General features: G+C 61.4%; 1 protein-coding gene across 1 annotated transcript; it reads left to right on the top strand.

The window, feature by feature from the left end:
• On the top strand, positions 1 to 27,171 carry LOC125320819 (myosin-binding protein C, fast-type-like; the record flags this gene model as incomplete). The annotated part of the gene is given in 14 exon segments (XM_048293249.1): positions 1 to 66; positions 68 to 119; positions 1,092 to 1,140; positions 2,028 to 2,087; positions 4,047 to 4,249; positions 6,235 to 6,367; positions 6,960 to 7,084; positions 7,937 to 8,042; positions 13,717 to 13,883; positions 16,248 to 16,413; positions 22,323 to 22,429; positions 24,090 to 24,119; positions 24,224 to 24,363; positions 27,151 to 27,171. Coding segments are annotated over 14 exon segments (1,425 nt in total), but the record flags the coding sequence as incomplete, so codon positions are not given.
• Between the last annotated feature and the right edge of the window lie 5 nt (positions 27,172 to 27,176).

Genomic DNA, 27,176 nt, shown 5'->3' with positions numbered 1-27,176 from the left:
GTGTTCACGTTCGAGCTCTGCATCTCCAAGGTGGCCCCCAGCGACCGGGGCGATTATCGCTGCGAGGGTCACGGCCAAGGACAAGAAGGACAGCTGCTCCTTCAACATCGACGTCGAGGGTGGGAACCCCCGGGGCACCCCAAAAAACCCCCCCGGGGCACCCCAAAAAAAACCCCGGGGCGCCCCAAAAAAAACCCCCGGGCACCCCAAAAAAACCCCCCCCCGGGGTGCCCCAAAAAACCCCCCCCGCGGGGCACTCCAAAAAACCCCCCGGGCACCCCAAAAACCCCCCCCCGGGGCGCCCCAAAAAAACCCCCCCCCCGGGGCACTCCAAAAAAACCCCCCCCGGGGTGCCCCAAAAAACCCCCCCCGCGGGGCACCCCAAAAAACCCCCCGGGCACCCCAAAAACCCCCCCCCCCCGGGGCGCCCCAAAACCCCCCCCCCCCGGGGCGCCCCAAAAACCCCCCCGGGGCGCCCCAAAAAAAACCCCCGGGGCACTCCAAAAAAACCCCCCCCGGGGTGCCCCAAAAAACTCCCCGGGCACCCCAAAAAACCCCCCCTGGCACCCCAAAAAAACCCCCCCGGGGCACCCAAAAAAACCCCCCCCCTGGCACCCCAAAAAACCCCCCCGGGGCACCCCAAAAAAACCCCCCCCCGGGCACCCCAAAAAACCCCCCCGGGGCGCCCCAAAAAAACCCCCCGGGGCACCCAAAAAAAACCCCCGGGCACCCCAAAAAACTCCCCCGGGCACCCGAAAAAGCCCCCGGGGGCGCCCCAAAAACCCCCCCGGGGCACCCAAAAAAACCCCCAGGGCGCCCTAAAATCCACCAGGGCACCCCAAAAAAACCCCTGGGCGCCCCAAAACCCCCCCGGGGCACCCCAAAAAACCCCCCCGGGGCACCCCAAAATCCACCGGGGCGCCCCTGGGACCCCAAAAAGCTCCAGAGCACCCCAAAAACCCCCTGGGGCCCCTCTGGGACACCCCAAAACCTCCCAGGACCCCCTAAAAACCCCATGGCACCCCAATTTGGGGTGAGGGGAGGGGGCCGGGGGGGTTTTTGGGGGGGGTCTCACCGCCCTCCCCCCGCAGCCACCCGGCCCTCGGGCTCCGACAACATCCTGCAGGCCTTCAAGAGGACGTGAGTGTGGGGGACCCCCCCAAAAACCCCCCCAGGACCCCCCAAAACCATCCCGGGACCCCCCCAAAACCCCCCGGGACCCCCAAAACCCCCCCGGGACCCCAAATTAACCCCGGGACTCCCAAAAAACCCCCCCGGGACTCCCCAAAAAACCCCCCCGGGACTCCCCAAAAACCCCCCTGGGATCCCCCCAAAAAACCTCCCCGGGACCCCCCCAAAACCCCCCTGGGACCCCAAAACCCCTCCTGGGATCCCCAAATTAAAGCCCAAAACCCCCCTGGGACCCCCAAAACCTTCCCCAAGACCCCCCAAACCCCTCCTGGGATCCTCAAATTTCCCCCGGGACCCCCCCAAAATCCCCAAAATCCTCCCGAAGACCCCCCTTGGGACCCCCTGGGGACCCCCAAAAGCCCCTGAAATCCCCCAAAATTCCCCCAAAGCCCCACCTGGGGACCCCTCCTGGACCCCGAGACACCCAAAATCCCCCCAAGCCCCCCAATATCCCCCCAAAAGACCCCCCTGGGAACCCCTTCTAGACCCTGAGACGCCCAAAATCCCCCCAAAATTCCCCCCAAACTCCCTAAATCCTCCCAGAGACCCCCCTGGGGATCCCCAAAATCCCCCCAAATCCTCCCAGAGACCCCCCTGGGGACCCCCAAAATCCCCCTGAATCCCCCAAATCCTCCCGAATACCCCCCCTGGGGACCCCTCCTGGACCCCAAGACCCCCTGGGGACCCCTTGAGGACCCCCAAAATGCCCCAAAATCCCCAAAATTACCCCAAAGGCCCCCCTGGGGACCCCTCCTGGACCCCAAGACCCCCTGGGGACCCCCTGAGGACCCCCAAAATGCCCCGAAACCCCCCCAAAAGCGCCGCTGTCCCCCCAGGGGTGACGCCAAGAACAACACGGCCGGAGAGCTGGACTTCAGCGGGCTCCTGAAGAAGAGGTGGGAGGAGGAGGAGGAGGAGGAGGGGATGAAGATGATCGGGGTCGGGGTTGGGGTGATGAAGGTGGGGATGGGATGAAGAGGATGAGGATGGGATTGGGATGGGGGTGATGAAGGTGGTGGCAAGATGAAGGTGAGGATGATGAGGGTGAGGATGGGATGGGATGATGAAGGCGGGGATTGGATGAAGATGATGAAGAGGATGAGGATGGGATCAGGGTTGGGGTGATGAAGGTGGTGGTGGGATGAAGGTGAGGAGGGTGAGGATGGGATGGGATGATGAAGGCAGGGATTGGATGAAGATGAAGAGGATGAAGAGGATGAGGATGGGATCAGGGTTGGGGTGATGAAGGTGGTGGTGGGATGAAGGTGGGGATGGGATGAAGAGGATGAGGATGAAGATGGGATTGGGATGGGGGTGATGAAGGTGGCAGGATGAGGGTGAGGATGATGAGGGTGAGGATGAAGAGGATGAGGAAGGGATCAGGGTTGGGGTGATGAAGGCGGTGGCGGGATGAAGATGAAGAGGATGAAGAGGATGAGGATGGGGTCAGGGTTGGGGTGATGAAGATGGTGGGATGAAGGTGAGGATGAAGAGGGTGAGGATGAAGATGGGATGAAGAGGATGAGGGTGGGATTGGGATTGGGATGGCGTGATGAAGGTGGCAGGATGAGGGTGAGGATGAAGAGAGTGAGGATGAAGAGGATGAGGGTGAGGATGGGATTGGGATGGGGGTGATGAAGGCGGTGGCGGGATGATGAGGGTGAGGATGATGAGGGAGAGGATGAAGATGGGATCCAGTGAGGATGGGATGGGATGGGAGGAAGATGATGAGGGTGAGGATGAAGATGGGGATGATGAAGGCGGGGATGGGATGAAGATGACGATGGCAATGGGATGAGGATGAGGATGAAGATGATGGGGTGAAGATGAGGCTGAAGATGAGGACGAGGATGAGGATGAGATGGGAATGAGGATGAGGAGAACTTTGTGATGAAGACGAGGATGAGAGGGGGACGAGGATGAAGATGGGATGGGATGAGGAGAACTTTGGGATGAGGATGAGGATGGAGATGGGGATGAAGATGAGGATGAGATGGGGATGAGGATGAGGAGGATGGAGATGGGATGGGATGAGAACTTTGGGATGAGGATGAGGATGAAGGTGAGGATGAGGACGAGGATGAGATGGGGACAGGATGAGAAGAACTTTGGGATGAGGATGAAGATGAGGATGAGATGGGGATGATGAGGAGGATGAAGATGAGGATGAGAACTTTGGGATGAGGATGAAAACGAGGATGGAGATGAGGATGATGAGGAGGATGAAGATGAGGATGAGGAGAACTTTGGGATGAGGATGAAGATGAGGATGAAGATGAAGATGAGGAGGATGGAGATGAGGATGAGGAGGATGAAGGTGGGGACGGGATGAGGAGAACTTTGGGATGAGGATGAAGATGAGGATGAAGATTGGGATGGGATGAGGAGAACTTTGGGATGAGGATGAGGATGAAGATGAGGACGAGGATGAGGATGAGATGGGGATGAGGAGGATGGAGATGGGGACGGGATGAGGAGAACTTTGGGATGAGGATGAGGATGAAGATGAAGATGGAGATGGGATGGGATGAGGAGTACTTTGGGACCAGGATGAAGATGAAGATGAGGAAGATGGAGATGGGATAGATTGAGGAGAACTTTGGGATGAGGATGAGGATGGAGATGAGGATGAAGATAAGGAAGATGAGGAAGATGAGTAGGATGAAGATGGGGACGGGATGAGGAGAACTTTGGGACGAGGATGAGGATGAAGATGAGGATGCGATGGGGACGAGGATGAGATGGGGATGAAGATGAGGATGAGGAAGATGAAGCTGGGGACGGGATGAGGAGACCTTTGGGACGAGGATGAGGCTGAGGCCGAAGGCGCGAGGACAAGCCCTGGGGCCCCCCAGGGAGGAGCAGGCGGAGGAGACGAAGAAGAAGAAGAAGAAGGACGACGAGGAAGATCTGATCCCGCCCGAGATCTGGGAGCTGCTCAAGGGCGTCACCAAGAAGAGCGAGTACGAGCGCATCGCCTTCCAGTACGGCATCACCGACCTGCGCGGCATGCTCAAGAGGCTCAAGAAGATCAAGGTGGAGCCCAAGAAGAGCGAAGGTGCCGATCTGGGGCAAATTCGGGCATTTTTGGGCAAATTTGGGCGAAATTTGGGGATTTTTAGGTGGATTTTGAGGGGATTTCGAGGGGCTTTGGGGGCATTTTTGGGGGGATTTGGGGATGGGGGTGGCTCAAGAGGCTCAAGAAGATCAAGGTGGAGCCCAAGAAGAGCGAAGGTGCCGATTTGGGGCAAATTCGGGCATTTTTGGGCAAATTTGGGCGAAATTTGGGGATTTTTAGGTGGATTTTGAGGGGATTTCGAGGGGTTTTGGGGGCATTTTTGGGGGGGTTTTGGGGGGGATTTGGGGGATGGGGGCGGCTCAAGAGGCTCAAGAAGATCAAGGTGGAGCCCGAGAAGAGCGAAGGCGCCGATTTGGGGCAAATTCGGGCATTTTTGGGCAAATTTGGGGATTTTTGATGAAATTTGGGGACTTCTGGGTGGATTTTGGGGGGTTTTGGGGGGATTTTTGGGGGGATTTGGGGATGGAGGCGGCTCAAGAGGCTCAAGAAGATCAAGGTGGAGCCCAAGAAGAGCGAAGGTGCCGATTTGGGGCAAATTCGGGCATTTTTGGGCAAATTGGGGCGAAATTTGGGGATTTTTGGGTGGATTTTGAGGAGTTTTGGGGGGCATTTGGGAGGGTTTGGGGAGATTTTGGGGGGGATTTGGGGGATGGGGGCGGCTCAAGAGGCTCAAGAAGATCAAGGTGGAGCCCAAGAAGAGCGAAGGTGCCGATTTGGGGCAAATTCGGGCATTTTTGGGCAAATTGGGGCGAAATTTGGGGATTTTTAGGTGGATTTTGAGGGGATTTCGAGGGGTTTTGGGGGCATTTTTGGGGGGATTTGGGGGATGGGGGCGGCTCAAGAGGCTCAAGAAGATCAAGGTGGAGCCCAAGAAGAGCGAAGGTGCCGATTTGGGGCAAATTCGGGCATTTTTGGGCAAATTTGGGCGAAATTTGGGGATTTTTAGGTGGATTTTGAGGGGATTTCGAGGGGTTTTGGGGGCATTTTTGGGGGGGTTTTGGGGGGGATTTGGGGGATGGGGGCGGCTCAAGAGGCTCAAGAAGATCAAGGTGGAGCCCAAGAAGAGCGAAGGTGCCGATTTGGGGCAAATTCGGGCATTTTTGGGCAAATTGGGGCGAAATTTGGGGATTTTTGGGTGGATTTTGAGGGGATTTCGAGGGGTTTTGGGGGCATTTTTGAGGGGATTTGGGGATGGGGGCGGCTCAAGAGGCTCAAGAAGATCAAGGTGGAGCCCGAGAAGAGCGAAGGCGCCGATTTGGGGCAAATTCGGGCATTTTTGGGCAAATTTGGGGATTTTTGATGAAATTTGGGGACTTCTGGGTGGATTTTGGGGGGTTTTGGGGGGATTTTTGGGGGGATTTGGGGATGGAGGCGGCTCAAGAGGCTCAAGAAGATCAAGGTGGAGCCCAAGAAGAGCGAAGGTGCCGATTTGGGGCAAATTCGGGCATTTTTGGGCAAATTGGGGCGAAATTTGGGGATTTTTGGGTGGATTTTGAGGAGTTTTGGGGGGCATTTGGGAGGGTTTGGGGAGATTTTGGGGGGGATTTGGGGGATGGGGGCGGCTCAAGAGGCTCAAGAAGATCAAGGTGGAGCCCGAGAAGAGCGAAGGTGCCAATTTGGGGCAAATCTGGGAAATTTGGGGATTTTGGGGGAGATTTGGGGATTTTGGGGTGGATTTTGAGGGGATTTTTGGGGGGGATTTGGGGTTTTTTTGGGGGGGATTTGGGGTTTTTTTGGGGGGGGATTTGGGGTTTTTTGGGGAGGGATTTGGGGTTTTTTTTGGGGGGGATTTGGTTTTTTTGGGGGGCGATTTGGGGTTTTTTGGGGGGGGATTTGGGTTTTTTTTGGGGGGGATTTGTGTTTTTTTGGGGAGAGATTTGGGGTTTTTTTGGGGGGGGATTTGGGGTTTTTTTGGGGGGTCCCGGGTGTTTTTTGGGGTGCCCTGACCCCGGCCCGCCCCCCAGCCTTCGTGCGGAAGCTGGACCCCGCCTACCAGGTGGACAAAGGGAACAAGATCCGGCTGATGGTGGAGCTCAGCAACCCCGACCTGCCCCTCAAGTGGTACAAGAACGGGCAGCTCATCAAGCCCAGCAACAAGTGAGTGCCCAGGTGTGCCCAGGTGTGCCCAGGTATCCCCCAGGTGGGCCCAGGTGTGCCCCAGGTGTGCCCAGGTGTGCCCAGGTATCCCCCAGGTGGGCCCAGGTGCGCCCCAGGTGTGCCCAAGTGGGCCCAGGTGTGCCCCAGGTGTGCCCCAGGTGCCCCCGTACCCCTGTGCCCCCCAGGTTCCTCCAGCTGTGCCCCAGGTGTGCCCCAGCTGTGCCAGAGTGACCCCCCAGGTGTTCCCAGATGCCACCCAGTGGCCTCCAAGCTGTCCCCAGGTGCCCCCCGCAGCTACACCCAGGTGTGCCCCAGGTGTGCCCCAGGTGCCCCCAGGTGTGCCCCAGGTGTGCCCAGGTGTGCCGAGGTATCCCCCAGGTGTGCCCAGGTGTGCCCAGGTGTGCCCCCAGGTGCCCCCAGGTGCCCCCAGGTGCCCCCAGGTGTGCCCAGGTGTGCCCCAGGTGCCCCCAGGTGCCCCCAGATGCCCCCAGGTGCCCCCAGGTGTGCCCAGGTGTGCCCAGGTGTGCCCCCAGGTGCCCCCAGGTCCCCCCAGGTGCCCCCAGGTGTGCCCAGGTGTCCCCCGTGCCCCCAGGTACGTGTTTGAGAACGTGGGGCTCAAGCGCATCCTGACCATCACCAAGTGCTCGCTGGCCGACGACGCCGCCTACGAGTGCCGGGTCAACGACGAGAAGTGCTTCACCGAGGTCTTCGTCAAGGGTCAGTGCGGCCGGACGGCCCCCGGCCACCCCTGCGGCCACCCCTGTGTCCGGACACCCCTGCGGACACCCCTGCGGACACCCCTGTGGCCACCCCTGCGGACACCCCTGTGTCCGGACACCCCTGCGGACACCCCTGCGGACACCCCTGTGGCCACCCCTGCGGACACCCCTGTGGCCACCCCTATGGCCACCCCTGTGGCCACCCCTGCGGACACCCCTGTGTCCGGACACCCCTGCGGACACCCCTGCGGACACCCCTGCGGACACCCCTGTGGCCACCCCTGCGGACACCCCTGTGTCCGGACACCCCTGCGGACACCCCTGCGGACACCCCTGTGGCCACCCCTGTATGTGGCCACCACTGCGGCCACCCCTGCGGCCGGACGGCCCCGCCACCACCCCTGTGGCCACCCCTATGGTCACCCCTGTGTCTGGCCCTGCCGCCACCCCTGCGGTCACCCCTGCGGCTGGACACCCCTGTGTCCAGCCCTGCGGCCACCCCTCTGGCCACCTCTGTGGTCACCCCTGTGGTCACCCCTCTGGCCACCCCTGTGTCCAGCCCAGGGAGCCCAAAAAAACCGGGAACGCTGTGTGTGCATGGAGGGACAGGGGTGGGTGTGGGGTGGGTGTGGGGTGGACCTGGAGGTGGACATGGGGTGGACCTGGAGGTGGACATGGGGTGGGGACATGGGGTGGACATGGGGGTGGACATGAGGTGAACATGGAGTGGGATCCTGGGGTGGGCATGGAGGTGGACATGGAGTGGGCATGGAGGTGGACATGGGGTGGGGACATGGGGTGGACATGGGGTGACCCCCGCCGGCCACCCCTTACCTGTGTGTGCCCCCAGAGCCGCCGGTGACCATCATGAAGGGCCCCGAGGACCAGCAGGTGGTGGTGGGCGACCGGGTGGTGCTGGAGGCCGAGGTGTCCGAGGAGGGGGCGCAGGTCATGTGGTAAGGGGGTGACCGGGGCCGTGTGTCCATCCCGGGTCCATCCCGTGTGTCCATCCCATGTGTCCATCCCATGTGTCCATCCCGTGTGTCCATCCCGTGTCCATCCCATGTGTCCATCCCGTGTCCATCCCGTGTGTCCATCCCATGTCCATCCCATGTGTCCATCCCGTGTCCATCCCGTGTGTCCATCCCGTGTGTCCATCCCGGGTCCATCCCGTGTGTCCATCCCGTGTGTCCATCCCGTGTGTCCATCCCGTGTCCATCCCGTGTGTCCATCCCATGTCCATCCCCGTGTGTCCATCCCGGGTCCATCCCGTGTGTCCATCCCCGTGTGTCCATCCCGTGTGTCCATCCCGGGTCCATCCCCGTGTGTCCATCCCATGTCCATCCCGTGTGTCCATCCCCGTGTGTCCATCCCCGTGTGTCCATCCCGTGTGTCCATCCCGTGTGTCCATCCCATGTCCATCCCGGGTCCATCCCCGTGTCCATCCCGTGTGTCCATCCCCGTGTGTCCATCCCCGTGTCCATCCCGGGTCCATCCCGTGTGTCCATCCCCGTGTGTCCATCCCGTGTGTCCATCCCGTGTGTCCATCCCCGTGTGTCCATCCCGTGTGTCCATCCCATGTCCATCCCATGTGTCCATCCCGGGTCCATCCCGTGTGTCCATCCCGTGTGTCCATCCCATGTCCATCCCGTGTGTCCATCCCGTGTCCATCCCGTGTGTCCATCCCCGTGTGTCCATCCCGTGTGTCCATCCCGTGTGTCCATCCCGGGTCCATCCCCGTGTGTCCATCCCGTGTGTCCATCCCATGTCCATCCCCGTGTGTCCATCCCGTGTGTCCATCCCGTGTGTCCATCCCGGGTCCATCCCGTGTGTCCATCCCGTGTGTCCATCCCGTGTGTCCATCCCGTGTCCATCCCGTGTGTCCATCCCGGGTCCATCCCGTGTGTCCATCCCGTGTGTCCATCCCATGTCCATCCCATGTGTCCATCCCGTGTGTCCATCCCGGGTCCATCCCGTGTGTCCATCCCGTGTGTCCATCCCATGTCCATCCCATGTGTCCATCCCGTGTGTCCATCCCGTGTGTCCATCCCGGGTCCATCCCGTGTGTCCATCCCGGGTCCATCCCGTGTGTCCATCCCGTGTGTCCATCCCGTGTGTCCATCCCGTGTGTCCATCCCCGTGTGTCCATCCCGTGTCCATCCCGTGTGTCCATCCCGGGTCCATCCCGTGTGTCCATCCCCGTGTGTCCATCCCGTGTGTCCATCCCGTGTGTCCATCCCGTGTCCATCCCGTGTGTCCATCCCGGGTCCATCCCGTGTGTCCATCCCGTGTGTCCATCCCGTGTGTCCATCCCGTGTGTCCATCCCCGTGTGTCCATCCCGTGTGTCCATCCCGTGTGTCCATCCCATGTCCATCCCATGTGTCCATCCCGTGTGTCCATCCCGTGTGTCCATCCCCGTGTGTCCATCCCATGTGTCCATCCCCGTGTGTCCATCCCGTGTCCATCCCGTGCGTCCATCCCGTGTGTCCATCCCCGTGTGTCCATCCCCGTGTGTCCATCCCGTGTCCATCCCCGTGTGTCCATCCCATGTCCATCCCGTGTGTCCATCCCGTGTGTCCATCCCGTGTGTCCATCCCCGTGTGTCCATCCCGTGTCCATCCCGTGTGTCCATCCCGTGTGTCCATCCCGTGCGTCCATCCCCGTGTGTCCATCCCGTGTGTCCATCCCGTGTGTCCATCCCGTGTGTCCATCCCATGTCCATCCCATGTGTCCATCCCGTGTGTCCATCCCGTGTGTCCATCCCGTGTGTCCATCCCCGTGTGTCCATCCCGTGTGTCCATCCCGTGTCCATCCCGTGTGTCCATCCCCGTGTGTCCATCCCGTGTCCATCCCGTGTGTCCATCCCGTGTGTCCATCCCCATGTGTCCATCCCGTGTGTCCATCCCCGTGTGTCCATCCCGGGTCCATCCCGTGTGTCCATCCCCGTGTGTCCATCCCCATGTGTCCATCCCGTGTGTCCATCCCCATGTGTCCATCCCGGGTCCATCCCGTGTGTCCATCCCCGTGTGTCCATCCCGTGTGTCCATCCCCGTGTGTCCATCCCCGTGTGTCCATCCCGTGTGTCCATCCCCATGTGTCCATCCCGTGTGTCCATCCCATGTGTCCATCCCGTGTGTCCATCCCCGTGTGTCCATCCCGTGTGTCCATCCCATGTGTCCATCCCGTGTGTCCATCCCCGTGTGTCCATCCCGGGTCCATCCCGTGTGTCCATCCCCGTGTGTCCATCCCCGTGTGTCCATCCTGTGTGTCCATCCCGTGTGTCCATCCCGTGTGTCCATCCCGTGTGTCCATCCCGTGTGTCCATCCCCGTGTGTCCATCCCGTGTGTCCATCCCCGTGTGTCCATCCCGTGTGTCCATCCCGGGTCCATCCCATGTGTCCATCCCCGTGTGTCCATCCCGTGTGTCCATCCCCGTGTGTCCATCCCCGTGTCCATCCCGTGTGTCCATCCCCGTGTGTCCATCCCGTGTGTCCATCCCGTGTCCATCCCATGTGTCCATCCCCGTGTGTCCATCCCGTGTGTCCATCCCCGTGTGTCCATCCCGTGTGTCCATCCCGTGTCCATCCCATGTGTCCATCCCGTGTGTCCATCCCCGTGTGTCCATCCCGTGTCCATCCCGTGTCCATCCCGTGTGTCCATCCCGGGTCCATCCCCGTGTGTCCATCCCGTGTGTCCATCCCGTGTGTCCATCCCGTGTGTCCATCCCCGTGTGTCCATCCCGGGTCCATCCCGTGTGTCCATCCCGTGTGTCCATCCCGTGTGTCCATCCCGTGTGTCCATCCCCGTGTGTCCATCCCGTGTGTCCATCCCGTGTCCATCCCGTGTGTCCATCCCCGTGTGTCCATCCCGGGTCCATCCCCGTGTCCATCCCCGGTCCATCCCGTGTGTCCATCCCGTGTCCATCCCAGGTCCATCCCGTGTGTCCATCCCCGTGTGTCCATCCCGTGTGTCCATCCCGTGTGTCCATCCCGTGTGTCCATCCCGTGTCCATCCCGTGTGTCCATCCCGGGTCCATCCCCGTGTCCATCCTGTGTCCATCCCGTGTGTCCATCCCCGTGTGTCCATCCCGGGTCCATCCCCGTGTCCATCCCGTGTGTCCATCCCATGTGTCCATCCCGTGTGTCCATCCCGTGTGTCCATCCCATGTGTCCATCCCCGTGTGTCCATCCCGTGTGTCCATCCTGTGTGTCCATCCCGGGTCCATCCCCGTGTGTCCATCCCGGGTCCATCCCGTGTGTCCATCCCGTGTGTCCATCCCCGTGTGTCCATCCCGTGTGTCCATCCCGTGTGTCCATCCCGTGTGTCCATCCCCGTGTCCATCCCCGTGTGTCCATCCCGTGTGTCCATCCCGGGTCCATCCCCGTGTCCATCCCGTGTGTCCATCCTGTGTGTCCATCCCGTGTGTCCATCCCGTGTGTCCATCCCGTGTGTCCATCCCCGTGTCCATCCCCGTGTGTCCATCCCGTGTGTCCATCCCGTGTGTCCATCCCGTGTGTCCATCCCGGGTCCATCCCCGTGTGTCCATCCCGGGTCCATCCCCGTGTGTCCATCCCGTGTGTCCATCCCGTGTGTCCATCCCGTGTGTCCATCCCCGTGTGTCCATCCCAGGTCCATCCCGTGTGTCCATCCCGTGTGTCCATCCCATGTGTCCATCCCATGTGTCCATCCCATGTGTCCATCCCCGTGTGTCCATCCCGGGTCCATCCCCGTGTGTCCATCCCGTGTGTCCATCCCGTGTGTCCATCCCGTGTGTCCATCCCCATGTGTCCATCCCGTGTGTCCATCCCGTGTGTCCATCCCGTGTGTCCATCCCCGTGTGTCCATCCCCGTGTCCATCCCCGTGTCCATCCCGTGTCCATCCCATGTCCATCCCATGTCCCTCCACGCTCACTCCATGTCCACCCCCATGCCCACCCCGTGCCCACCCCATGCCCACCCCATGTCCCTCCATGTCCACCTTGTGTCCATCCTTTGTCCATCCCATGTCCACCTCCATGTCCACTCCATGTCCACCCCACGTCCATCTCCATGTCCACCTTGTGTCCATCCCATGTTCCCCCGTGCCCACCCCATGCCCACCTCCATGCCCACCTCATGCTCACCCCATGTCCACCCCATGTCCACTTTCACATCCACTCCATATCCCTCCATGTCCACCTTGTGTCCATCCTTTGTCCATCCATCTCCACCTCCATGCCCACCTCCATGTCCACCTTGTGTCCACCTCCACGCCCACTCCATGCCCACTCCATGCCCACCCCATGTCCACTTTCACATCCACTCCATATCCCTCCATGTCCACCTTGTGTCCATCCTTTGTCCATCCATCTCCACCTCCATGCCCACCTCCATGTCCACCCCGTGCCCACCTCCGTGCCCACCTCCACGCCCACCCCATGTCCACCCCATGCCCACCCCATATCCCTCCATGTCCACCTTGTGTCCATCCTTTGTCCACCCCGTGCCCACCTCCATGTCCACCTCCATGTCCACCTCCATGTCCACCCCGTGCCCACCTCCATGTCCACCTCCATGTCCACCTCCATGTCCACCCCGTGCCCACCTCCATGTCCACCTCCATGTCCACCTCCATGTCCACCCCGTGCCCACCTCCATGCCCACCTCCACGTCCACCCCATGTCCACTTTCACGTCCACCCCATATCCCTCCATGTCCACCTTGTGTCCATCCTTTGTCCATCCATCTCCACCTCCATGCCCACCTCCATGTCCACCCCGTGTCCATCTCCATGCCCACCCCATGCCCACTCCGTGTCCACCTCCATGCCCACTCCATTCCCGCCCCGTGTCCACCCTATGTCCACCTCCATGCCCACCCCATTCCCGCCCCGTGCCCGCCCTGTGCCCACCCCATGCCCACCCCGTGTCCATCTCCGTGTCCATCTCCATGCCCACCCCATGCCCACACCGTGTCCACCTCCATGCCCACTCCATTCCCACCCCGTGTCCACCCCATGTCCATCTCCATGCCCACCTCCACGCCCACCCCGTGCCCACCCTATGTCCACCTCCATGCCCACCCCCACGTCCACCTTGTGTCCCTCCATGTCCACCTTGTGTCCATCCTTTGTCCACCCCGTGCCCACCTCCATGTCCACCTCCATGTCCACCTCCATGTCCACCCCATGCCCACCTCCATGTCCACCCCATGTCCACCCCATGTCCACCCCATGCCCACCTCCACGCCCACCCCATGTCCACCCCATGCCCACCCCATATCCCTCCATGTCCACCTTGTGTCCATCCTTTGTCCATCCATGCCCACCCCTTGCCCACCCCGTATTCACCCCACGCCCACCCCATGTCCACTCCACGCCCACCCTATGTCCACCTCCATGCCCACCCCATTCCCACCCCATTCCCACCCCGTGCCCGCCCTGTGCCCACCCCATGCCCACCCCATGCCCACCCCGTGTCCACCTCCATGCCCACCCCCACGTCCACCTTGTGTCTCTCCATGTCCACCCCATGCCCACCTCCATGTCCACCTCCATGTCCATCCCATGTCCACCCCATGCCCACCTCCACACCCACCCCATGCCCACTCCATGTCCACCCCGTGCCCACCCCGTGCCCGCCCCGCTCCAGGATGAAGGACGGCGTGGAGCTGACCCGCGAGGACGCCTTCAAGTACCGCTTCAAGAAGGACGGCAAGAAGCACTTCCTGATCCTCAACGAGGCCACCAAGGAGGACACCGGGCGCTACCGGATCCTCACCAACGGCGGCGAGGCCGAGGCCGAGGTCATCGTGGAAGGTGGGGGGGTCCTGGACGGGGCCTGGATGGGGCCTGGAGGGTCCTGGAGGGGTCCTGAAGGGTCCTGGAGGGGTTGAGAGGGCACCAGGAGATGTTTGAGGGTCACCTTGGAGAAGGTCCTGGAGATCCCAGAAGGTCCCAGGGACGTTCAGAGGAGTTTGGGGGGTCCTGGATGGGTCCTGGGGGGTCCCAAGGGGTCCCAAGGGGGCCTGGACAGGGTCCTGGAGGGTCCTGGAGGGTCCTGGAGGGCACCAGGAGATGTTTGAGGGTCACCTTGGAGAAGGTCCTGGAGATCCCAGAAGGTCCCAGGGATGTCCAGGGGAGTTTGGGGGGTCCTGGATGGGTCCTGGAGGGTCCCAAGGGGTCCTGGACAGTTCCTGGAGGGTCCTGGAGGTGTTGAGAGGGCACCAGGAGATGTTTGGGGGTCCCCTTGGAGAAGGTCCTGGAGATCCCAGAAGGTCCCAGGGACGTTCAGAGGAGTTTGAGGGGTCCTGGATGGGTCCTGGAGGGTCCCGGGGATAACTGTGGGGTCCATCCGGGATTTTGGGGTCCCAGGGATAACTGTGGGGCTCCATCTGGGATTTTGGGGTCCCAGGGATAACTGTGGGAATCCATCCGGGATTTTGGGGTCCCAGGGATAACTGTGGGGTCCATCCGGGATTTTGGGGTCCCGGGGATAACTGAGGGGGATCCAGCCGGGATTTTGGGGGTCCCAGGGATAACTGTGGGAATCCATCCGGGATTTTGGGGTCCCGGGGATAACTGTGGGGGATCCAGCCGGGATTTTGGGGTCCCAGGGATAACTGTGGGGTCCATCCGGGATTTTGGGGTCCCGGGGATAACTGTGGGGGATCCATCCGGGATTTTGGGGTCCCAGGGATAACTGTGGGGTCCATCCGGGATTTTGGGGTCCCAGGGATAACTGTGGGGTCCATCCGGGATTTTGGGGTCCCAGGGATAACTGTGGGGAATCCAGCCGGGATTTTGGGGGTCCCAGGGATAACTGTGGGGTCCATCCGGGATTTTGGGGGTCCCGGCGATAACTGTGGGGGATCCAGCCGGGATTTTGGGGTCCCAGGGATAACTGTGGGGTCCATCCGGGATTTTGGGGTCCCGGGGATAACTGTGGGGGATCCATCCGGGATTTTGGGGTCCCAGGGATAACTGTGGGGTCCATCCGGGATTTTGGGGTCCCAGGGATAACTGTGGGGAATCCAGCCGGGATTTTGGGGTCCCAGGGATAACTGTGGGGCTCCATCCGGGATTTTGGGGTCCCAGGGATAACTGTGGGAATCCATCTGGGATTTTGGGGTCCTGGGGATAACTGTGGGGCTCCATCTGGGATTTTGGGGTCCCAGGGATAACTGTGGGGCTCCATCCGGGATTTTGGGGTCCCGGGGATAACTGTGGGGCTCCAGCCGGGATTTTGGGGTCCCAGGGATAACTGTGGGGGATCCAGCCGGGATTTTGGGGTCCCGGGGATAACTGTGGGGCTCCATCCGGGATTTTGGGGTCCCGGGGATAACTGTGGGGTCCATCCGGGATTTTGGGGTCCCGGGGATAACTGTGGGGCTCCATCCGGGATTTTGGGGTCCCGGGGATAACTGTGGGGCTCCAGCCGGGATTTTGGGGTCCCAGGGATAACTGTGGGGGATCCAGCCGGGATTTTGGGGTCCCGGGGATAACTGTGGGGCTCCATCCGGGATTTTGGGGTCCCAGGGATAACTGTGGGAATCCATCTGGGATTTTGGGGTCCTGGGGATAACTGTGGGGCTCCATCTGGGATTTTGGGGTCCCAGGGATAACTGTGGGGCTCCATCCGGGATTTTGGGGTCCCGGGGATAACTGTGGGGCTCCAGCCGGGATTTTGGGGTCCCAGGGATAACTGTGGGGGATCCAGCCGGGATTTTGGGGGTCCCAGGGACAAATGGGGGGTCCCAGGGATAACTGAGGGGATCCACCCAGGATTTTGGGGTCCCAGGGATAACTGTGGGGGATCCAGCCGGGATTTTGGGGTCCCAGGGATAACTGTGGGAATCCATCCGGGATTTTGGGGTCCCGGGGATAACTGTGGGGCTCCAGCCGGGATTTTGGGGTCCCAGGGATAACTGTGGGGCTCCAGCCGGGATTTTGGGGTCCCAGGGACAAATGGGGGGTCCCAGGGATAACTGAGGGGATCCACCCAGGATTTTGGGGTCCCAGGGATAACTGTGGGGGATCCAGCCGGGATTTTGGGGTCCCAGGGACAAATGGGGGGTCCCAGGGATAACTGAGGGGATCCACCCAGGATTTTGGGGTCCCAGGGATAACTGTGGGGCTCCAGCCGGGATTTTGGGGTCCCCCAGCGCCCGTTTCACCCCCCAGACAAGCAGCTGGAGGTGCTGCAGGGCATCGCGGACCTCACGGTGCAGGCCACCGAGCAGGCCGTGTTCAAGTGCGAGGTGTCGGACGAGAAGGTCACCGGGCGCTGGTTCAAGAACGGCGTCGAGGTCCGGCCCAGCAAACGCATCCACATCACCCACGCGGGCAGGTGGGAGCCCCGGCAGCTGCGGGCGGGAAAAGGGGCCTGGGGGGGGTCCTGGGGGGGGATTTGGGGCACTTGGGGGAGGATTTGGGGCACTTGTGGGGTGATTTGGGGCACCTATGGGGGATTTGGGGGCATCTGTGGGGGGATTTGGGGCACTTATGGGGGATTTGGGGCACTTGGGGGGTGATTTGGGGCACTTATGGGGGGATTTGGGGAACTTGGGGGGGATTTGGGGAACTTGGGGGGGGATTTGGGGCACTTGGGGGCACTTGTGGGGTGATTTGGGGCACCTATGGGGGATTTGGGGCACTTATGGGGGATTTGGGGCACTTGGGGGGGGATTTGGGGCACTTGGGGGCACTTGTGGGGTGATTTGGGGGCATCTGTGGGGGGATTTGGGGCACTTGGGGGGTGATTTGGGGCACTTATGGGGGGATTTGGGGAACTTGGGGGGGATTTGGGGAACTTGGGGGGGGATTTGGGGCACTTGGGGGGGATTTGGGGCACTTGGGGGCACTTGTGGGGTGATTTGGGGCACCTATGGGGGATTTGGGGGCATCTGTGGGGGGATTTGGGGCACTTGGGGGGTGATTTGGGGCACTTATGGGGGGATTTGGGGAACTTGGGGGGGGATTTGGGGAACTTGGGGGGAGATTTGGGGAACTTGGGGGCACTTATGGGGTGATTTGGGGCACTTATGGGGGGGATTTGGGGAACTTGGGGGGGATTTGGGGAACTTGGGGGCACTTATGGGGTGATTTGGGGCACTTATGGGGGGGATTTGGGGAACTTGGGGGGGGATTTGGGGCACTTATGGGGGGATTTGGGGAACTTGGGGGGGGATTTGGGGAACTTGGGGGCACTTGTGGGGTGATTTGGGGCACCTATGGGGGATTTGGGGGCATCTGTGGGGGGATTTGGGGCACTTGGGGGGTGATTTGGGGCACTTATGGGGGGATTTGGGGAACTTGGGGGGGGATTTGGGGAACTTGGGGGGAGATTTGGGGAACTTGGGGGCACTTATGGGGTGATTTGGGGCACTTATGGGGGGGATTTGGGGAACTTGGGGGGGATTTGGGGAACTTGGGGGCACTTATGGGGTGATTTGGGGCACTTATGGGGGGGATTTGGGGAACTTGGGGGGGGATTTGGGGCACTTATGGGGGGATTTGGGGAACTTGGGGGGGGATTTGGGGAACTTGGGGGCACTTGTGGGGTGATTTGGGGCACCTATGGGGGATTTGGGGGCATCTGTGGGGGGATTTGGGGCACTTGGGGGGTGATTTGGGGCACTTATGGGGGGATTTGGGGAACTTGGGGGGGGATTTGGGGAACTTGGGGGGAGATTTGGGGAACTTGGGGGCACTTATGGGGTGATTTGGGGCACTTATGGGGGGGATTTGGGGAACTTGGGGGGGATTTGGGGAACTTGGGGGCACTTATGGGGTGATTTGGGGCACTTATGGGGGGGATTTGGGGAACTTGGGGGGGGATTTGGGGCACTTATGGGGGGATTTGGGGAACTTGGGGGGGGATTTGGGGAACTTGGGGGCACTTGTGGGGTGATTTGGGGCACTTGGGGGGGGATTTGGGACACTTATGGGGTGATTTGGGGAACTTGGGGGGGGATTTGGGGAACTTGGGGGCACTTGTGGGGTGATTTGGGGCATTTATGGGGGATTTGGGGGCATCTGTGGGGGGATTTGGGGCACTTGGGGGGATTTGGGACACTTATGGGGTGATTTGGGGCACTTATGGGGGATTTGGGGCACTTGGGGGGTGATTTGGGGCACTTATGGGGGGATTTGGGGAACTTGGGGGGGGATTTGGGGAACTTGGGGGCACTTGTGGGGTGATTTGGGGCACTTACGGGGGGGATTTGGGGAACTTGGGGGGGATTTGGGGCACTTATGGGGGGATTTGGGGCACTTGGGGGGGATTTGGGGAACTTGGGGGGGGATTTGGGGCACTTGGGGGGATTTGGGGAACTTGGGGGGGATTTGGGGCACTTATGGGGGGATTTGGGGCACTTGGGGGGGATTTGGGGCACTTGGGGGGGATTTGGGGAACTTGGGGGGGGATTTGGGGCACTTATGGGGGGATTTGGGGAACTTGGGGGGGATTTGGGGAACTTGGGGGGGGATTTGGGGAACTTGGGGGCACTTGTGGGGTGATTTGGGGCACCTATGGGGGATTTGGGGCACCTATGGGGGATTTGGGGAACTTGGGGGGGGATTTGGGACACTTATGGGGTGATTTGGGGCACTTATGGGGGATTTGGGGCACTTGGGGGGTGATTTGGGGCACTTATGGGGGGATTTGGGGAACTTGGGGGGGGATTTGGGGAACTTGGGGGCACTTGTGGGGTGATTTGGGGCACTTACGGGGGGGATTTGGGGAACTTGGGGGGGATTTGGGGCACTTATGGGGGGATTTGGGGCACTTGGGGGGGATTTGGGGAACTTGGGGGGGGATTTGGGGCACTTGGGGGGATTTGGGGAACTTGGGGGGGATTTGGGGCACTTGGGGGGGATTTGGGGCACTTGGGGGGGATTTGGGGAACTTGGGGGGGGATTTGGGGAACTTGGGGGCACTTGTGGGGTGATTTGGGGCACCTATGGGGGATTTGGGGCACCTATGGGGGATTTGGGGGCATCTGTGGGGGGATTTGGGGAACTTGGGGGGGGATTTGGGGCACTTATGGGGGGATTTGGGGAACTTGGGGGGGATTTGGGGCACTTGGGGGGGATTTGGGGCACTTTTGGGGGGGATTTGGGGAACTTGGGGGGGGATTAGGGGCACTTTTGGGGGGGATTTGGGGAACTTGGGGGGGGATTTGGGGCACTTGGGGGCACTTGTGGGGTGATTTGGGGCACCTATGGGGGATTTGGGGGCATCTGTGGGGGGATTTGGGGCACTTGGGGGGGGATTTGGGGAACTTGGGGGCACTTATGGGGTGATTTGGGGCACTTATGGGGGGATTTGGGGCACTTATGGGGGGGATTTGGGGAACGTGGGGGGGATTTGGGGCACTTGGGGGGGGATTTGGGACCCTTATGGGGGGGATTTGGGGAACTTGGGGGCACTTATGGGGTGATTTGGGGCACTTATGGGGGGATTTGGGGCACTTATGGGGGGGATTTGGGGAACTTGGGGGGGATTTGGGGCACTTGGGGGGGATTTGGGGCACTTGGGGGGGGATTTGGGGCACTTGGGGGCACTTGTGGGGTGATTTGGGGCACCTATGGGGGATTTGGGGAACTTGGGGGGGATTTGGGGCACGTGGGGTGATTTGGGGCAATTCTGGGGCTTTTGGGGGTCCTGGGTGGGATTTTTTGGGATTTTGGGGTTCCTGGGTGGGGTTTTTGGGGGAATTTGGGGTTCTGGGTGGGATTTTGGGTTCCTGGGTGGGGTTTTTGGGGATTTTGGGGGTCCTGGGTGGGATTTTTTGGGGATTTTGGGGTACCTGGATGGGGGGTTTTGGGGATTTTGGGGTCCTGGGTGGGATTTTTTGGGGATTTTGAGGTCCTGGGTGGGATTTTGGGGTTCCTGGGTGGGGTTTTGGGGGGAATTTGGGGTTCTGGGTGGGATTTTGGGCTCCTGGGTGGGGTTTTTGGGGATTTGGGGGTCCTGGGTGGGATTTTTTGGGTTTTGGGGTACCTGGATGGGGTTTTTTTTGGAGATTTTGGGGTCCTGGGTGGGATTTTTTTGGGATTTTGGGGTTCCTGGGTGGGGTTTTGGGGGTCCTGGGTGGGATTTTTTGGGGATTTTGGGGTACCTGGATGGGGGGTTTTGGGGATTTTGGGGTCCTGAGGGGATTTTTTGGGATTTTGAGGTCCTGGGTGGGATTTTGGGGTACCTGGGTGGGGTTTTGGGGGGAATTTGGGGTTCTGGGTGGGATTTTGGGTTCCTGGGTGGGGTTTTGGGGGATTTTGGGGGTCCTGGGTGGGATTTTTTGGGTTTTGGGGTACCTGGATGGGGTTTTTTTGGAGATTTTGGGGTCCTGGGTGGGATTTTTTTGGGGATTTTGGGGTTCCTGGGTGGGATTTTTTGGGATTTTGGGGTTCCTGGGTGGGATTTTGGGGGTCCTGGGTGGGATTTTGGGTTCCTGGGTGGGGTTTTGGGGGATTTTGGGGGTCCTGGGTGGGATTTTTTGGGGATTTTGGGGTACCTGGATGGGGGGTTTTGGGGATTTTGGGGGTCCTGGGTGGGATTTTTTGGGTTTTGGGGTACCTGGATGGGTTTTTTTTGGGACTTTGGGGTCCTGGGTGGGATTTTTTGGGGATTTTGGGGTTCCTGGGTGGGGTTTTTGGGGGATTTTGGAGTTCCTGGGTGGGGTTTTTGGGGGAATTTGGGGGTTCCTGGGTGGGATTTTGGAGTTCCTGGGTGGGGTTTTGGGGGATTTTGGGGGTCCTGGGTGGGATTTTTTGGGTTTTGGGGTACCTGGATGGGGTTTTTTTGGCGATTTTGGGGTCCTGGGGGGATTTTTTGGGGATTTTGGGGTTCCTGGGTGGGATTTTTTGGGATTTTGGGGTTCCTGGGTGGGATTTTGGGGGTCCTGGGTGGGATTTTGGGGTTCCTGGGTGGGGTTTTGGGGGATTTTGGGGGTCCTGGGTGGGATTTTTTGGGGATTTTGGGGTACCTGGATGGGGTTTTTTTGGAGATTTTGGGGTCCTGGGTGGGATTTTTTGGGTTTTGGGGTACCTGGATGGGGTTTTTTTTGGCGATTTTGGGGTCCTGGGTGGGATTTTTTGGGGATTTTGGGGTTCCTGGGTGGGGTTTTTGGGGGATTTTGGAGTTCCTGGGTGGGGTTTTTGGGGGAATTTGGGGGTTCCTGGGTGGGATTTTGGAGTTCCTGGGTGGGGTTTTTGGGGATTTTGGGGGTCCTGGGTGGGATTTTTTGGGTTTTGGGGTACCTGGATGGGGTTTTTTTGGCGATTTTGGGGTCCTGGGGGGATTTTTTGGGGATTTGGGGGTTCCTGGGTGGGATTTTGGGGTACCTGGGTGGGATTTTTTTTGGATTTTGGGGTTCCTGGGTGGGGTTTTGGGGGTCCTGGGTGGGATTTTTTGGGGATTTTGGGGTACCTGGATGGGGGGTTTTGGGGATTTTGGGGTCCTGAGGGGATTTTTTGGGATTTTGAGGTCCTGGGTGGGATTTTGGGGTACCTGGGTGGGGTTTTGGGGGGAATTTGGGGCTCTGGGTGGGATTTTGGGTTCCTGGGTGGGGTTTTGGGGGATTTTGGGGGTCCTGGGTGGGATTTTTTAGGTTTTGGGGTACCTGGATGGGTTTTTTTGGAGATTTTGGGGTCCTGGGTGGGATTTTTTTGAGGATTTTGGGGTTCCTGGGTGGGATTTTTTGGGATTTTGGGGTTCCTGGGTGGGATTTTGGGGTTCCTGGGTGGGGTTTTGGGGGGAATTTGGGATCCTGGGTGGGATTTTGGGTTCCTGGGTGGGGTTTTGGGGGATTTTGGGGGTCCTGGGTGGGATTTTTTGGGGATTTTGGGGTACCTGGATGGGGGGTTTTGGGGATTTTGGGGTCCTGAGGGGATTTTTTGGGGATTTTGAGGTCCTGGGTGGGATTTTGGGGTTCCTGGGTGGGGTTTTGGGGGGAATTTGGGGTTCTGGGTGGGATTTTGGGTTCCTGGGTGGGGTTTTTGGGGATTTTGGGGTCCTGGGTGGGATTTTTTGGGTTTTGGGGTACCTGGATGGGGGTTTTTTTTGAGATTTTGGGGTCCTGGGGGGATTTTTTTGGGATTTTGGAGCTCCTGGGTGGGATTTTGGAGTTCCTGGGTGGGGTTTTTGGGGATTTTGGGGGTCCTGGGTGGGATTTTGGGGTACCTGGGCGGTTCTTTTGGGGGATTTTGGGGGTGCCGGGGCTTTGGGACCCCCCCAAGGCCGCGGGTGCCCCCCAGGATCCACAAGCTGGTGATCGATGACGTGCGGCCCGAGGATGAGGGCGATTACACCTTCGTCCCCGACGGCTACGCCCTGACCCTGTCGGCCAAGCTCAACTTCCTCGGTGGGGCTGGGGAGGGCATTTATGGGGCTGGGGGTCATTTATGGGGCTGGGGAGGGCACTTGTGGGGCTGGGGGGGCACTTGTGGGGCTGGGGGGGCATTTATGGGGCTGGGGGTCATTTATGGGGCTGGGGAGGGCACTTGTGGGGCTGGGGGGGCACTTGTGGGGCTGGGGGGGCATTTATGGGGCTGGGGGTCATTTATGGGGCTGGGGAGGGCACTTGTGGGGCTGGGGGGGCACTTGTGGGGCTGGGGGGGCACTTGTGGGGCTGGGGGGGCATTTATGGGGCTGGGGAGGGCATTTATGGGGCTGGGGGGGCACTTGTGGGGCTGGGGGGGCACTTGTGGGGCTGGGGGGAGCATTTATGGGGCTGGGGAGGGCATTTATGGGGCTGGGGGGGCACTTGTGGGTCTGGGGGGGCACTTGTGGGGCTGGGGGGGCACTTGTGGGGCTGGGGGGGCATTTATGGGGCTGGGGAGGGCATTTATGGGGCTGGGGGGGCACTTGTGGGGCTGGGGGGGCACTTGTGGGGCTGGGGGTCATTTATGGGTCTGGGGGGTCACTTATGGGGCTGGGGGGGCACTTGTGGGGCTGGGGGGGCACTTGTGGGGCTGGGGGTCATTTATGGGTCTGGGGGGTCATTTATGGGTCTGGGGGGTCACTTATGGGGCTGGGGGGGCACTTGTGGGGCTGGGGGTCATTTATGGGTCTGGGGGGTCACTTATGGGTCTGGGGGGTCACTTATGGGGCTGGGGGGGTTATTTATGGGGCTGGGGGGGCACTTGTGGGGCTGGGGGGGTCACTTATGGGGCTGGGGGGGCACTTGTGGGGCTGGGGGGTCATTTATGGGTCTGGGGGGTCATTTATGGGTCTGGGGGGGTCACTTATGGGTCTGGGGGGGTTACTTATGGGTCTGGGGGGTCACTTATGGGGCTGGGGGGGTCACTTATGGGGCTGGAGGTCACTTGTGGGTCTGGGGGTCATTTATGGGTCTGGGGGGGTCACTTGTGGGTCTGGGGGGGCACTTGTGGGGCTGGGGGGTCACTTATGGGGCTGGGGAGGGCATTTATGGGTCTGGGGAGGGCATTTATGGGGCTGGGGGGCACTTGTGGGTCTGGGGGGGTCATTTATGGGGCTGGGGGTCATTTATGGGGCTGGGGGTCACTTGTGGGGCTGGGGGAGTCCCTTGTGGGGCTGGGGGCATTTATGGGTCTGGGGGGGGTCATTTATGGGGCTGGGGGTCACTTGTGGGGCTGGGGGAGTCACTTGTGGGGCTGGGGGGGCATTTATGGGGCTGGGGGAGTCACTTGTGGGGCTGGGGGGCACTTGTGGGTCTGGGGGGGGCATTTATGGGGCTGGGGGGGCATTTATGGGGCTGGGGGAGTCACTTATGGGGCTGGGGGGCACTTGTGGGTCTGGGGGGGGCATTTATGGGGCTGGGGGTCACTTGTGGGGCTGGGGGAGTCACTTGTGGGGCTGGGGGCATCACAACCCCCTTGGTGACCTCCTGGGGGGGATGGGGGGGGGGAGGGGACCCACTCTGGGGACAGTGATGTCACTGGAGGGGGGGGGGGGGGAGGGAACTCCCCAGTGACGTCAGGGGAATCCCCAATGACGTCACCGGGCTCGCTGACGTCACTAACGCACCCCCTCCCCCACAGAGATCAAGGTCGAGTACGTCCCTAAACAAGGTGAGGGGGGGGAGGGGACCCTGAGGGGGGGAGGGGACAGGGGCCGCTGCGGGGGGGCCGCTGGCAGCCCGGGGTCCCCCCAAACGCCCCCCCCGTGTCCGCAGAGCCCCCCAAGATCCACCTGGACTGCTCGGGGAAGGACGCCGAGAGCACGCTCGTGGTGGTGGCCGGCAACAAACTGCGGCTGGACGTGCCCGTGTCCGGAGAGCCGCTGCCCACCGTCACCTGGAGCAAGGACGGACAGGTGGGGCCACCCTGTGCCACCCCTGGGTCACCCTGTGTCACCTGTGTCACCCCTGGGTCACCCCTGTGTCACCCTGTGCCACCCCTGGGTGTCCCTGTGTCACCCCTGGGTGTCCCTGTGTCACCCCGTGTCACCCTGTGTCACCCTGTGTCACCCCTGGGTGTCTGTGTCACCCTGTGCCACCCCTGGGTGTCCCTGTGTCACCTGTGTCACCCCTGGGTGTCCCTGTGTCACCCTGTGTCACCCCTGGGTGTCCCTGTGTCCCCCTGTGCCCGTGTCCGGAGAGCCGCTGCCCACCGTCACCTGGAGCAAGGACGGACAGGTGGGGCCACCCTGTGCCACCCCTGGGTCACCCTGTGTCACCCTGTGCCACCCCTGGGTCACCCCTGTGTCACCCTGTGCCACCCCTGGGTGTCCCTGTGTCACCTGTGTCACCCCTGGGTGTCTCTGTGTCACCCCGTGTCACCCCTGTGTCACCCTGTGTCACCCCTGGGTGTCTGTGTCACCTGTGTCACCCCTGTGTCACCTGTGTCACCCCTGGGTGTCCCTGTGTCACCCCATGTCACCCTGTGTCACCTGTGTCACCCCTGGGTGTCTGTGTCACCTGTGTCACCCCTGGGTGTCTGTGTCACCCTGTGCCACCCCTGGGTGTCCCTGTGTCACCCCGTGTCACCCTGTGTCACCTGTGTCACCCCTGGGTGTCTGTGTCACCCTGTGCCACCCCTGGGTGTCCCTGTGTCACCCCATGTCACCCTGTGTCACCTGTGTCACCCCTGGGTGTCTGTGTCACCCTGTGCCACCCTGTGTCACCTGTGTCACCCCTGGGTGTCCCTGTGTCACCCCATGTCACCCTGTGTCACCCCTGTGTCACCTGTGTCACCCCTGGGTGTCCCTGTGTCACCCTGTGTCACCTGTGTCACCCCTGTGTCACCCCTGTGTCACCTGTGTCACCCCTGGGTGTCCCTGTGTCACCCCTGTGTCACCTGTGCCACCCTGGGTGTCCCTGTGTCACCCCATGTCACCCTGTGTCACCTGTGTCACCCCTGGGTGTCCCTGTATCCCCCTGTGCCCGTGTCCGGAGAGCCGCTGCCCACCGTCACCTGGAGCAAGGACGGACAGGTGGGGTCACCCTGTGTCACCCCTGTGCCACCCTGTGTCACCCCTGGGTGTCTGTGTCACCCTGTGTCACCCTGTGTCACCTGTGTCACCCCTGGGTGTCTGTGTCACCCTGTGTCACCCTGTGTCACCTGTGTCACCCCTGGGTGTCCCTGTGTCACCCCATGTCACCCTGTGTCACCCCTGTGTCACCTGTGTCACCCCTGGGTGTCCCTGTGTCACCCTGTGTCCCCCTGTGCCCGTGTCCGGAGAGCCACTGCCCACTGTCACCTGGAGCAAGGACGGACAGGTGGGGTCACCCTGTGCCACCCTGAGTGTCCCTGTGTCACCTGTGTCACCCCTGGGTGTCTGTGTCACCCTGTGCCACCCTGGGTGTCCCTGTGTCCCCCTGTGTCACCCTGTGTCACCTGTGTCACCCCATGTCACCTGTGTCACCCCTGGGTGTCTGTGTCACCCTGGGTCACCCTGTGTCACCCCTGGGTCACCCTGTACCACCCTGTGTCACCTGTGTCACCCCTGGGTGTCCCTGTGTCACCCCGTGTCACCCCTGTGTCACCCTGTGTCACCCCCGGGTCACCCCATGTCACCCTGTGTCACTCTGTGTCCGGAGAGCCGCTGCCCACCGTCACCTGGAGCAAGGACGGACAGGTGGGGTCACCCTGGGTGTCCCTGTGTCACCCCTGGGTGTCCCCGTGTGTCACCGTGCCGTGTCACCCTCTGGCACCCTGGGTGTCCCTGTCCCCGTGTCACCCGTGCCGTGTCACCCCTGTGTGTCACTCGTGCCGTGTCCCGGCTGTGTCACCCCTGGGTGTCCCCGTGTGTCACCCGTGCCATGTCCCCCTTTGTCAACCCCCCTCTGTCACCCCTGGGTGTCCCCCTGGCTGTCCCCGTGTGTCACCGCTGGCTGTCCCCGTGTGTCCCCCCGTGTGTCCCCATGTGTCCCTCCTGGGTGTCCCCGTGTGTCCCCCTGGGTGTCCCCGTGGGTGTCCCCGTGTGTCCCCCCTGGGTGTCCCCGTGTGTCACCGCTGGGTGTCCCTGTGTCACCCCATGTCACCCTCTGTCACCCCTGGGTCACCCTGTACCACCCTGTGTCACCTGTGTCACCCTGTGTCACCCCTGGGTGTCCCTGTGTCACCCCATGTCACCCTGTGTCACCTGTGTCCCCCTGTGTCCCCGTGCCTGTGTCCGGAGAGCCGCTGCCCACCGTCACCTGGAGCCAGGACGGACAGGTGGGGTCACCCTGGGTGTCCCTGTGTCCCCATGGGTGTCCCCGTGTGTCACCCCTGGCTGTCCCCGTGTGTCACTGCTGGCTGTCCAGCTGTGTCACCCATGTGTCCCCCCTGGGTGTCCCCCCTGGGTGTCCCCGTGTGTCCCCGTGTGTCACCGCGGGCTGTCCGGCTGTGTCCCCGTGTGTCCCGTGTGTCCCCGTGTGTCACCGCGGGCTGTTCCGGCTGTGTCCCCGTGTGTCACCGTGTGTCCCCCGTGTGTCACCGCGGGCTGTCCGGCTGTGTCCCCCCTGGGTGTCCCCGTGTGTCACCGCGGGCTGTCCGGCTGTGTCCCCGTGTGTCACCGCGGGCTGTCCGGCTGTGTCCCCCCTGGGTGTCCCCGTGTGTCACCGCGGGCTGTCCGGCTGTGTCCCCGTGTGTCACCGCGGGCTGTCCGGCCGTGCAGGCGTTCGGGGCCAGCGAGGGCCGGCT

The sequence above is a fragment of the Corvus hawaiiensis genome (assembly GCF_020740725.1).
Source record: "Corvus hawaiiensis isolate bCorHaw1 chromosome 37 unlocalized genomic scaffold, bCorHaw1.pri.cur SUPER_37f, whole genome shotgun sequence".
In the NCBI taxonomy this organism is placed as follows: Eukaryota; Metazoa; Chordata; class Aves; order Passeriformes; family Corvidae; genus Corvus; species Corvus hawaiiensis.
Note: the sequence above shows the minus strand (reverse complement) of the source record. Positions and strands in the feature narration are given on the sequence as shown.